This window comes from Hyperoodon ampullatus (genome assembly GCF_949752795.1).
Source record: "Hyperoodon ampullatus genome assembly, chromosome: 7".
Classification (NCBI taxonomy): Eukaryota; Metazoa; Chordata; class Mammalia; order Artiodactyla; family Ziphiidae; genus Hyperoodon; species Hyperoodon ampullatus.
In genome coordinates, this window is record NC_136920.1 from 15418110 (window position 1) to 15430566 (window position 12457).

Below are 12457 nucleotides of genomic sequence, written 5' to 3' on the forward strand. Positions count from 1 at the left end.
TCTTCAGCTTCGCAGACTTTGCAAATCAACTCTTTCTGCCACTATAGCATAAAAGTAACTATAGACAACATGTAACCAAATGGACATGGCTGTGTTCCAATAATACTGTATTTACAAAAACAGACAGCCAAATAGACTGTGGTGATGGTTTCACAGGGGTATACTCATCTCCAAACTCATCACTGTTTTATTCATTATGTTGTATTCATTAATTTACATGCAGTTTTTATATGTGGAAAAAATATTTTTAAATAAATAAAATGAATTAGAATTATGTGTTTCAACATTGTTAAATAGCAAACCAAAATAGGTTGCAGAATGATGTATACATTATAAAATCTGGTAAAAGTTTAAAGCTATATAAAACCATAGAGTTACCTACATATGTAATAAAATATAAAAGCACAGAAGGGAATGATACAGATCAACTTTAGGACCACATTCACCTATGTAAGAAGGCGAATGGGATAGGAGACTAGTAAGCAGAGACTTTAATTATATCTGTAACGTATTATTAACAAAAAGAAACATATATGGCATCATGTTGTGCTTGATTAAATTGTTATTATTCTCCATGCTTTGAAATATTTCAAAACAAAATATTATAAATAAGAAAGAAATTAAAATATATTATGATTTTTTTTTTAAATACAGGCAGGTGACCAGATCTGACCCACAGGCTATAGTTTGCCAACCCCCGTTCTAAAGTCGCAGGCTTAGGGAATAAGCCCTAATTCCTTATTGGTCCCTTATCCAAACCTTTCTTGAATTTGTAAATACCTATTGCATTCCCTCTTAGGGTTTTTTTTTTTTTCAAAAGTGTCCATATTTATAATTACGTTTGAAATCTGTCACACATGGACAGCCATCTGCATACCTGCAGTGCACCAGAATCGGTGACTCAGGAGGACTCTGCTTCATGTAGTCACGAACAAGGTACCGAAAGTTGATGAGCAGGTCAGTGGTGTCAGGAACGCCATGGTCAGGCCAGGAGGTGAAATGGAACTGACGCAGAGTGTGACTCTCACTTGTCTGGATCTAAAAGCCAAGAAAAGTTGTAAGATCCAGAGAGACAGGCAAGCTAGATCAAGCAGTACCTGAAGACTGAACTGCACGGCTCAGCTGAAAGGCGGCTCAGCTGAAAGTCAGCTCAGCAGAAGTGGTTATGACCACAAATTAGAATGGTACATTGGTACAATAGCTGATAAAGTGCTTTCAAGGACTTCGACGTACTCATCAAATCCTCATAACATGCCAAGCAGGAGGGTTTATTATCCCCCTTTAAAGAAGGAGGAGAAAGGTTCCAAGAAGTGAAACAACTTCTCTAACACTCAGCTCAGAGGCAAAAGTCTCTGATCCTTCGATTGTGAGTTCAGAATCTTCCCCTTCCAAGACAGCCTCCTGCCAATTATGTGCTCACATTCTTACACCTACACCTCCTTAGAGATTCATAAACCCCACCCCTTGAGCCCACCTGGAAATGTCACTGACCAAAAATGAATTTATACAAATACAACTATGAGAGTCAGTGCCTTCGGGGCAAGAACTGCCTCATAATTCACGTCTTACAAAGAATTTAATAAAGTGATGGGCAACTGGCAAGCACCAAGTAAATATTTAGAACTGTAGGGGTTTGAGAAAGGGCATCTATTTCGACTTCAGATAGACAATAGCAAGTGAAGCTTATGATAACAGAGTTAGTTATTATACAGACTGGTTTCCTACGTGGACCAAAGCACATACCTTTAATTATCAGAACTCCGCCCAGGCTGGGCCATTCCCATTCCTGATTCAGCTGTACTCATTATGTCTGCACCTGGGCACTGGCCTCACCTGTGTGTACCTACACCTGGACTGCTGGCATTTCCATCTTCTTTATGACAGCTACCCTTTGAAGCTTTTTTTGTTGTTGTTAATGTATATACATTATAAAAGCAGTACATTCACATTATTCAAAATGTGGAAGACAGTAAGAAAAAAGGGCAGTGAAGGAAGAGGGTACTGTGAAGTCCCGTCACACAGGAACATAACATTCACAGATTTAATTATAAGCACTCATCCAAAGAAAGAAACCAGCCATGAGAGAAAAGAGGGGAGAAGGAGAGAGCTGAGGGGAAGGTCAGATTTTCAGTACTATCTCCACAGAAGAGCAAAGAGGCTCAGGTTAGAGGTGGCAGTCAAAGGACACTTTCAGCCCTATCAGTTATGTCCCCACTTCTTAAAGGGAAAATATATTCATGCATTTTATACAATTAAAAATAATATTTTATTAAATGCCATGTGGTATCCTAGATTGGATCCTGAACTGGAAAGGGCTTTAGTGGAAAACTATGAAATTAGAATAAAGTCTGGAGTTTAGTTAATAAAAATAATAATAATAGTAAATTTTTTAATGATGTGGACAATTCTACCCACCATTCCCCTCCATAAGGGCAAACTCCAAGCAGTGAAAGCAACCAAGGATAAGCCAGTCTGTTTAAAATGGGTGAAGTCTATAGAGATAAGTATGACATTTTAAGGGATTCTCAGCTATGGTAAACTGCATTATTTATGTGACCCATTCAATACATGATTAACTGCTTTGACGGCATCTCCAGGAGAGGAATTGAAATAAGTATTAGTGGAGGCCAGAGCCTTTGAGACACAGCAATTAGCAAAGAGTTAATATACTACAACAGTGTAGCATGAAATGACTTATGAACTCTTCAAGGATAATTCTCATAACCTGGAAACCAACCCACCAGCCCCTCATAAATGCAACTCTACTAAATCTGCTTCCAGGTTTTTCTTTTATGCACTATGCATAATGTGCATAAAATTTTGTCTCCCAGTATATTTCCCTTAATTACACTCTAGCTTCTCCTCATGGTAATTATGCAGTCTCCATAGCCATCATTTCTAATAGCTGAATAATGATACAGTGACTAGATAACCTATAGTTTCATTATCTATACTCCAAAAGCTAGATATTTGCATGGTTTCCAAATTTCCCCCCCATTATAAATAATACTCAGATTCATCTTTATGAATAATAAGGCTTCTCCTATATTTCAGATTATTTCTTTAGGGCAGATTCTCAAACTTGGAACCACCAGATCAAAGGGGGACGGATATTTTTATGCCTTTGATATAAACTGCAGAGGGTTATATTGACTTATGCAGCCATCAAAAGATATCAATGTTGCTCATGACACTGATTCTATTTTTAAACATCCTTAAAAAAATTGAAAGGACACATAAACTGACTTCCTAGAATGCCTACACAATTTAACTGTATTTGTTTTCATAACGTTTTGGGGGAAGGGAGGCCATGTGTATATGTCCTGGAATCCTATTATTGTAACTGTCATTATAAACTATTCCAACAGCAAATGGCCACTCCTGATGTCACATTTCCAACCAAATAATCCAAAACGGCCTTGATTTGAAACAAAAATTCTATGAGCAGGTCACATGGAAGTGGAAGGAAAGGAGTACAGATACTGAGCCATGCTCTTAAGATTCACTTTATTTAAGAACAATTTAGGGGGCTTCCCTGGTGGCGCAGTGGTTGAGAGTCCGCCTGCCGATGCAGGGGACACGGGTTCGTGCCCCGGTCCAGGAAGATCCCACGTGCCGCGGAGCAGCTGGGCCCATGAGCCATGGCCGCTGAGCCTGCGTGTCCGGAGCCTGTGCTCCACAACGGGAGAGGCCACAACAGTGAGGGGCCCGTGTACCGCAAAAAAAAAAAAAAAAAAAAAAGAACAACTTAGGAAATTCTCTTTAAGAAAGCAAAGCCAAAGCGTTGCCTTAGAGTATATGTAGATATGGATTGTTTTATTCTACAAAGAAAAAAGCAAAAATATAATTCTGATGCATAAAAAAATTGGTTAATACCAACCTAAAAAGTATCAACCCAAGATTTATATATGTTAATGTTATATGAGACTTATCCTTCTTGACCTCTTACTTACATTTTTCACTGTGAAGTCTCTGATGGTCCATTCTGGTAGAACAATTTCTGACGTCATTGCCACCGTTATGTCCCCATAGTCCTGAGCCTGCTTGGAGGGCCAGTACTCCTCACATTTGGTCTAGAATAAAATGTGTTTTTATACAAAGACTCAGATCAAACTGTCTACCATCACAAAAGCCTCACAAGGAGACCAGATATTGAAAACTAGCACTGCCCGGGGTCTGAATCCATCCCTTAGGTGGGTTCTGTCTGACCCTTGGAATTTTGTTTTTTTTTTAATTTATGATTCCTGCCAACTCTTTTAAATTTGGGAGTTTTCCCATAAAAATCCAGATTTCTGGCTTCTCTTGAAAAATCAGAAGATCTAGCCAACACTGAGCCCCCATTTCTGCACAAAAACTGACTCAGAGCTAAGCAGCAGCTGTTCCTTCACAGGGGACACCATGCCCACCCAGCTCCCCCAGGCCTACAGCAGCCATTCCACTAACTGCTCCCTGAACTAAACTTCTCTGACTGACCTATAACCCTAAGCAGCAGAAGAAATGAGAACTTTCCCCAATACTTTTAGATACACACTAATTGCAGTACAAATATGGACACCAATAAAGAGAATCAGATTAAATCATTTGGGGGTCTTTGATTTTTATAAAGTCAATGGGCAGATGTGAACAGAAATAAAAATCAGGAAACAACTGCTCTCTGAGACTACCTGAATCCCCATTTAGTAACTGACTGAAAACACACACACACATATATACACACACTCTCTCTCTAAACTTTCCAAAGTGTGCTCTCCTGCAATGGATTCTAACCCTGACTGATATCTGACTCACCTCGGAGGCTTGTTTTGCTTTAAAAACAGATACCTGCTTCCCACCTCCAGAGATGCTGACTCTGACCCAGGGATCTGTAGTTTTTAAAAGATCCCAGCTTCTGGACCACTGCTCCAGGAAAGAACACAGGACTGGGACACACACTGACATGGAGTTTTTGCCCAGGTTGTCTCTTACCCGCTGGATTTATGTTACTACCTTGTGGGCAAGTTCTTAAACTCTAAGCTTCAGCTTCCCCATCTATAAAATAATAACACCTCACAGGGTTGTTATAGGAAAAAATAACATATATGGAGAATCTAGTGCAGAAAATACACTGGCTCTCTTCCCCTGTCACCCAGGGTCAGTAACATCCACTTCTCTCCCGCCTGATGATGAACAAGGACCCATTAAATTCATCTTCTTGTTCTTCGTTAATTTAACTATGTCGTTTTCATTTATCTAACAGATATTTAGGAGAATGTTCCATGTGATGTTCCATGTGTGAGGCCCTGGGCTCAACAGCACCATAAAGTTTATTTGCATTCATAAGCAATGGCCTTTCGTTTGCATAATAACCTGTTCTAATGCAAGAAGCGGGTGCAGAACCCAACCTTCTGTGTCACAAATAATATGAAGAAGGGAACCACCTCTAACTGTTCTTTGTTACCTTTCCTTCCTCCAGCCCCAGCCCCTAGCACAGGACCTTACACATACTTGGGGCTGGATAAACATCTGCTAAATTAAAGTGAAAGAACAGAACATTAAAAGAAATGATGCCCAGGGACTTCCCTGGTGGCGCAGTAGTTAAGAACCCGTCTGCCAATGCAGGGGACAGGGGTTCGAGCCCTGGTCCGAGAAGATCTCACATGCCACAGAGCAACTATGCCCGTGCGTCACAACTATTAAGCCTGGGCTCTAGAGCCCGCTCGCCACAACTAGAGAAAGCCTGCGTGCAGCAACGAAGACCCAATGCAGCCAAAAATTAAATAAATAAGTAAATAAAAGCTCTACTATTAAAAAAAGAAAAGAAATGATGCCTGACACGTTGGCACTATCTCCGGGATAGTGCTACTCAAAGCATCCTGGAGCAGTAGCAGTGGGAACTGTCAGAAATGCAATTCGGAGGTCCACCACAGACCCTCTGAATTAGAAACTCTGGAGGCGGAACCACCCTGCAGGTGACTCTGATGCACGTTAAAGTTTCAGAACCACTGGCCTAGGGACTTAACACCTAGGGACTTCCCTGGTGGTCCAGCGGTTAAGATTCTACCCTTCCAATGCAGGGGGTCACGGGTTCGATCCCTGGCTGGGGAACTAGCACGGCCCAAAAAGAAAAGGGACTTGACTCCTATTCTTCAAGTAACGAACCTACATGAAAAACTTCAGAAAGCACATTAGGTCCTATTCCTCAGGCACAGGCTTTCTGAATTTAGCCCATGTTTTTCAATTCTCCTTGGTCCACTTATGGAAAGATGGGATTTTATTACTAGAAGAAATCTTATCTTTGATGGAAGTGGCTGGGAGGATTCCAGGCCATCAGAAGGGAGAGGGAACTGCTGAGACTTCTCTGGGGATACATCAGAAATTTTGCATAAAGAAAGGGTCCCAATGCTATAGACTAAGTTTGAAAATCACTTAGTTGGTCAAATTGGTCATCTCACAGGTGCAGCTGGTTGCTCGGAGGCAGGTCGGGCTTGCACTCATTCACAGAGCTGATGAAGAACGGAGCTGCACGTGAATTCTTCCGCCTCACTAACCCAACCCCTGCTGTTCATTAATGCCAGCAGCAGTGACTTAATGAATAGAGAACATTGCTCTCTGTCCACAAAGGAAGGTAATGATAACATAGAATTTTTTAACGTTTTTCTAAAACTTTTCTCTTAGAGGAGAAAAAGTCAGAAAACACACTTCTAAGAACAGAGGTGCTAATATTTGGGGGAGTGTTTTTTTAAAAAAAGACAAATCATTTTTAAGATACCCTCCCGCCACAGTAAATATGAATGAACGAATTGAACTGAATAATAATAAAAATAAAAGATACTTACCCTTCCCTGTTCAACACATTTGGTCAACATGACAATGGCATAGACATTTTTCTCCCAAACCATACGCCAAAAATCTTTCAAAGTGTTGGGTAAAGGTCCTTGTGTGGCAATAAAATCTTTCTTGGAATGGTAGCCCTAAAAATGGAAAGCAGCACATATTCAACCTCAAAGAGACAGCAAGAGGACAGCCGGAGGACCTCCTCCTAACCAGCCAGCACCATGAGCCCCGCTCTCCACTTACAGGCATGTAGTTGGCATTGATGTAGTCGTCAGTTGAATGGGCATGGACTGAAAGTTTGACACGGGAAATATCGTCTGTGACATTCAAAGAAAAAAGTTCCATATTAGAATAGAAGCAAAGGTGTGAGGTGAGTTGAATACAAGAGAAAAAAGTACAAGATGGCAACACAGGGGCTCCATCACACCTTGAAGCTGCATGGCTTGGTGTTTTACATCCACGACCTTATTTCATTCCCACTGTCACCAGATGTGACTATGGCACAGAGAAGTTACGTGATCACCTGGGCAGAGCTAGTCAGTGGCAGAGCCACAGTTAGAACCCAGGCAGCCTGGCAACAGGTCCCAAGGTCTTAACCACTCCAGACCGCCTTCTCAGGTGAAACCAACTATTACCATCCTTGGGTGAGTGCCACGAGCCAGGGAAGGCCCTCAGCAATGTTATTTATTCCTTATAACCACACTACAAGCTTCTGTGCCCATTTTAAAGAGGAGGAAACTGAGGGTCAGAGAGATTAAGTGATTTTTCCAAGCACTTTCATCTGGTGAATGGCAGTCAGAATTCAAATCCGGTGCCCTTTCCACTATAGCAGGGTAGATACTCAGTTAAGACTTTCACACTTTCTGTATTCTCATAAAAAAATGTTGTTATAAAAAGACAGTCCCAAATGCAAGAATAAACTGAATGTATAAGACTATTGTAAGTGGTATATGTGGAATCTAAGATATGACACAAATGAACTTATTTACAAAACAGAAACAGACTCACAGGCATAGAAAACAAACATATAGTTATCAAAGGGGAAAGGTGGTGGGGGATAAATTAGGAGTTTGGGATTAGTAGATTCAAACTACTATATATAAAATAGATAAACAACACGGTTCTGTATAACACAGTTATACTGAACTATATTCAATATCCTATAATAAACCATAATGGAAAAGAGTATGAAAAAAAGTGTATATATATATATATATAATATATATATAATATATATATATTATATATATATATATAATGGAATCACTTTGCTGTACAGCAGAAATTAACAGAACATTGTAAATCAACTATACTTCAATTTTTTAAAAAAAGACTACTATAAGTGAAAGGATGTAAAGCATAAAATTCTCATGTTTCCTATATACTGTCATCTCAAAAAGCACACACACAAAATTGTCCAACTCCAGAAATGAAATAATATCCTTAAAATCTCAACTATCAGCCTGAGCTATAAGCAGCAGCTGTCTTTGACTATCCACTATCTCACCTTCCCTTGAACAAAATAACAATAATTCTAAACCCAGTTACCAACATGAGTTTTAGCCTAAAATCTTCCCAATAAAAACAACAGCCAAACTCTGGATCTGAAAATCTCCACAGACATCCACAAGAACAGGCCAATAATCCTGAGTTAACCCTCAAAGCACAGAGCTGAGGCAGATCCCAACAGCCTAGTTTTAAAAGCGTTTCTCGGGCTTCCCTGGTGGCGCAGTGGTTGAGGGTCCGCCTGCCGATGCAGGGGATACGGGTTCGTGCCCCGGTCCGGGAAGATCCCACGTGCCGCGGAGCGGCTGGGCCCATGAGCCATGGCCGCTGGGCCTGCGCGTCCGGAGCCTGTGCCCCGCAACGGGAGAGGCCACAGCGGTGAGAGGCCCGCGTACCGCAAAAAAAAAACACAAAAGTGTTTCTCTCAGCACACGCATGAGTCAATGTCTGCTGTCAAAATAAGTGCTGGAGGGGCGGCGAGGAATGAAGAGAAAGAAGGGAGGAGCTAGAAGATCCTGAATCTAAACAGAAGTTAACATTTCAGGCCAGGAAAGAAAAACACAACTTCAAGTAAAACAGACAATTAAAAACAAAAAAAAGACAGGAATGAACCCAAATGTAATTCATATTTAGCCATGGAATGTGCGCAGCCAACCAGAGACGTGTCTGGACAAACAGAAAGCATTACTCCCTGCCTGCCCTCACCCTGCTCCCTTTCATTCCAGAACTATACTAACTGAAATAAAAGAGCTGTGGGAATAAAGGGGTTCAAAGCACAGACTCTGGCCTTTTCCCTGAAGGAAACTGACAGACCCGGTCCAAGTCTGGTCCCGCCATGACTATCTGTGTGACTCTGGACAAATCACCTAGCCACTCTCTGCCTCATTTTCCTCATCTGCTAAGCGACTATTCTACCTATTTCATAAGGCTATTGTGAGGATTGAATTCAATGGCATGTGCCTAAACACCATGCTCCGCACACAGAAGGTGACTAAGGAATGGCTATGCAAGTGGTTAGTTCGTATCTGGATTCTTCTCCCCTCTACTGTTAGAGATGTGATGCCAGTGATGGAAAAAAGGGAAAGTAATGCGGAAAAAACAACTTACAGGGTAGAACATTATTATAGCGATTTTTTCCTCTATTCTCAGCCAGTTCAGCTGCGTACTTAGGTAGACTAATTCCAACAAGCTTCAGATCCTAAAAACAGAACATATGAGTTGTTCATTTATTCAGTGTTCAAATGTTAGTTATACTACTCAGAGAGTATGACAGAACAAAGTGGGAATGCAGAGATGTTATGGGTAACATTGCGTCCCTCAAAGAGATATGCAGAAGTTCTAACCCCCAGTACCTGTGAATGAAATCTGATTTGAAAATACAGCTTTTGCAGATGTACTCAAGATAAGATGAGGTCATACTGCAGTAGGGCAGGGCCCTTAATGCAATATCACTGGTGTCTTTATAAGAGGAGAAAAGACACTGAGATACAGACACACAAGGGAGACATGTGAAGGTGGAGGTTATATGGCCACAAGTCAAGAATGCTTGGGGCTGCCAGAAGCTGGATGAAGCAAGGAGGGATCCTCCCCAAGAGGTTTCAGAGGGGCCCCCAGGGGACATGCAAGAGCTTCTCTCTCCCCTCAAAGAGGGTTGCCTCTCACCCAAAGCTTCACCATAAAACGGAAACAGGCAGTTTTCCAACTTTCAGGAAAAACGTAGAGCAATTAAAAACACAATATTTATAGCCACATACTTCATATTCTTCCGCAAATCCACAGTTGGAGTCAGCTTGCTGTTTCTTAAAGTAGGCCTCAAAATTCTCCACTTTGATTAACTTGGATCTAGGAAAACAAAACAGGAATTTTTGCATTCAACCAAGTTCACACTCAAAATAGAAAAATACAAGTTATTTTTTTTAAAAGTGGAGAGTTTACTCACTTTTTAGGTCTTCATCATAGAAAAGGAAAGAAAAAAAATAAGCAGTTAGAAAAAAATGACTCAACCATGACTCTGGAGATGATAGTAAACATCTTCCCAAAGAAAACCTATAGTACAATAGGCGGGCGGGCGGGCAGGGGCAGGTGGTGGCACTATAATGTTATTTACAAAACAATGAAATATGAATCAGGAAATCTGACTTCTAGACCCTGTTATATAACTGATTGGTTTTGTGACTTTGAGCAAGTTCTCTCCTCCTAGATCTTCATAACCTTTTTTTAATCACAAAATATATATTTGTTGGTAGACTATATGGCAAAAGTATGGTTCCCCTTGCCATTGTACAACACGGCAAGGAAGCTAGCTTCAGGAGACTAGGAAACATAGGTTCCTTGCAGAATAACAAGGCTAATAAGAACTTCTGGATGATTAGGTCCAAACCTGTCAATCGGGAAAAATGGCAGCAGTTTCCATAAAAAAAAAAAACACAAAACCCCTTAAAATAGGCACTGAACAGATTGAGGGATTGAATGTATTAAGGTACATAACTCTAGAGACTTACTTAATTTGAGAAAAGGACACGTCATTGTTCTTGGCATCTTTCCTGTTTTGAAAGAAAAAAAAAGACCCATTAGATCAAAAGAGCTTAATTCTGTGCTTTGTCCCCTTTGTGTATCTACAAAATCCCTTTTTGCTGAGCATTAGTTCATACACAGCATTACATCCTGCTCACAAACACTAGGCTTAATGGTCTAAGCAGCAAATGCTGAGTATAAGCCTGTGAAGTTACTCTCTCTTATACCATCTAAAAGTATTGAAGAATCTTACTCAAGCAATGTGTAGGAATTCCTCTGGGTAAATACATATCAGCAGCACCACCCTAGCGTAAAGCCACACTCGTTATTTAGTGCTCTGGTTTTTGTTTTCTTGGTTTGTTATTCGTTTGGCTTTGGTTTTGGTTTTGGCTTTGAGAAAGCCTTTCTGATAAAGTTAATGTAATAAACCAGAAAATACACCCAGTGTCGGCAAGGTGGTCGGGCACCTGGCACTCTCCTGTACTGCTGGCTAAACCCCATGCTGGCATTAAAAGAAAAAAAACTTTCTGGAAGGCAATTTCGCAGCACGTATCAAAATTGATAATGTGCATACCCACTGACCCAGCAATTACCGAGCTTGGAATTTAGCCTAAGGGAGTACTCATGAATGTGCCCAGATTTACACACAAGGATAAGCAACTGTGGCAAACAAACAAACAAAATACCTGAAAACATCAGGCAATTGGTTGAATAATTTCCATACAGCTGAATACGCAATAGCCACTTAAAATGAAGAAGATCTGAAGCCGTCCACAATGTCTTGTGAACAAAGCAGGCCAGAAAATGATATGTATAATATGATTCTGTTTGTGGGGATGTGTGTGTGTATTTGTGTGAGTTTTGTAATCACATCGATGTTAAGAGTAGTTTTGTTTGGGTGTGATTATGGATTATTTCTTTTCTTTGCCCTTCTTTTCTGTTTTTTGTTGTTTTTTTGTTTTTTGCAGTAAATATGTAAAACGTTTCTTTTAATAAGAAACAATAAAGCTGTTTTTGACCCCTCCCTTGAAAAAAAAATCAGAATCTAATGCAAAAAGATGTAATACAGGCACTGCCTGTCAACCCACGAGAGCAAGGCGGTGGCAGAAGACCAGGTGTAGGATGCATTAGAAACCCTGGGCCAGGATGAAATCCCCTGGCTGGCAGCACCCGATAACAGTGAATAAATCCCAGCTGATACACAGGCTTCACACCCTGCATGGTCAGGCAGGAGGGTGTGCAATGAAAAGCAAAGACCAAGTTCAAGTCCATTTCCACACTTCCTACACTCAGCTTCTGCATCCTTGCAATGGGGCTTGGGAGACCTGCCTCATAGAGCCTAATGAGTGAGAGAATTCATGAAAAGCACAAGTCCAGGCACACAGTAAGTGCTCAAGACAGAGTTGCTATTTTTACTATTTAACTACCCCAAAGAGTAACTGTACAGATAAAATAGTAATAGCATAAGAGGTATAAGATACTGTCAAAGCACTTTTTTTTATTTAATGCTCCTCAGCGGCACGAGTTAGGCACTGTTATCATCCCCATATCATAGATTATCCAAGACATTAAAGCCAAGCTCCCTAACCGCCAGTCAGAGACAGAGCGTGTGTTCAAACTTAGC

General features: G+C 40.7%; 1 protein-coding gene across 1 annotated transcript in view; it reads right to left on the reverse strand.

The window, feature by feature from the left end:
- The window catches only part of PTPRJ (protein tyrosine phosphatase receptor type J), a gene marked incomplete at both ends in the record, with an annotated part of 172380 nt that overhangs the window by 2310 nt on the left and 157613 nt on the right, over positions 1-12457 (reverse strand). Inside the window, 7 exons of the mRNA XM_079708004.1 lie at positions 878-1038; positions 3954-4073; positions 6816-6950; positions 7057-7130; positions 9427-9517; positions 10074-10161; positions 10821-10862. Coding sequence (XP_079564130.1) covers positions 878-1038; positions 3954-4073; positions 6816-6950; positions 7057-7130; positions 9427-9517; positions 10074-10161; positions 10821-10862 — 711 coding nt within the window. The remainder of the gene's footprint in view (positions 1-877; positions 1039-3953; positions 4074-6815; positions 6951-7056; positions 7131-9426; positions 9518-10073; positions 10162-10820; positions 10863-12457) is intronic.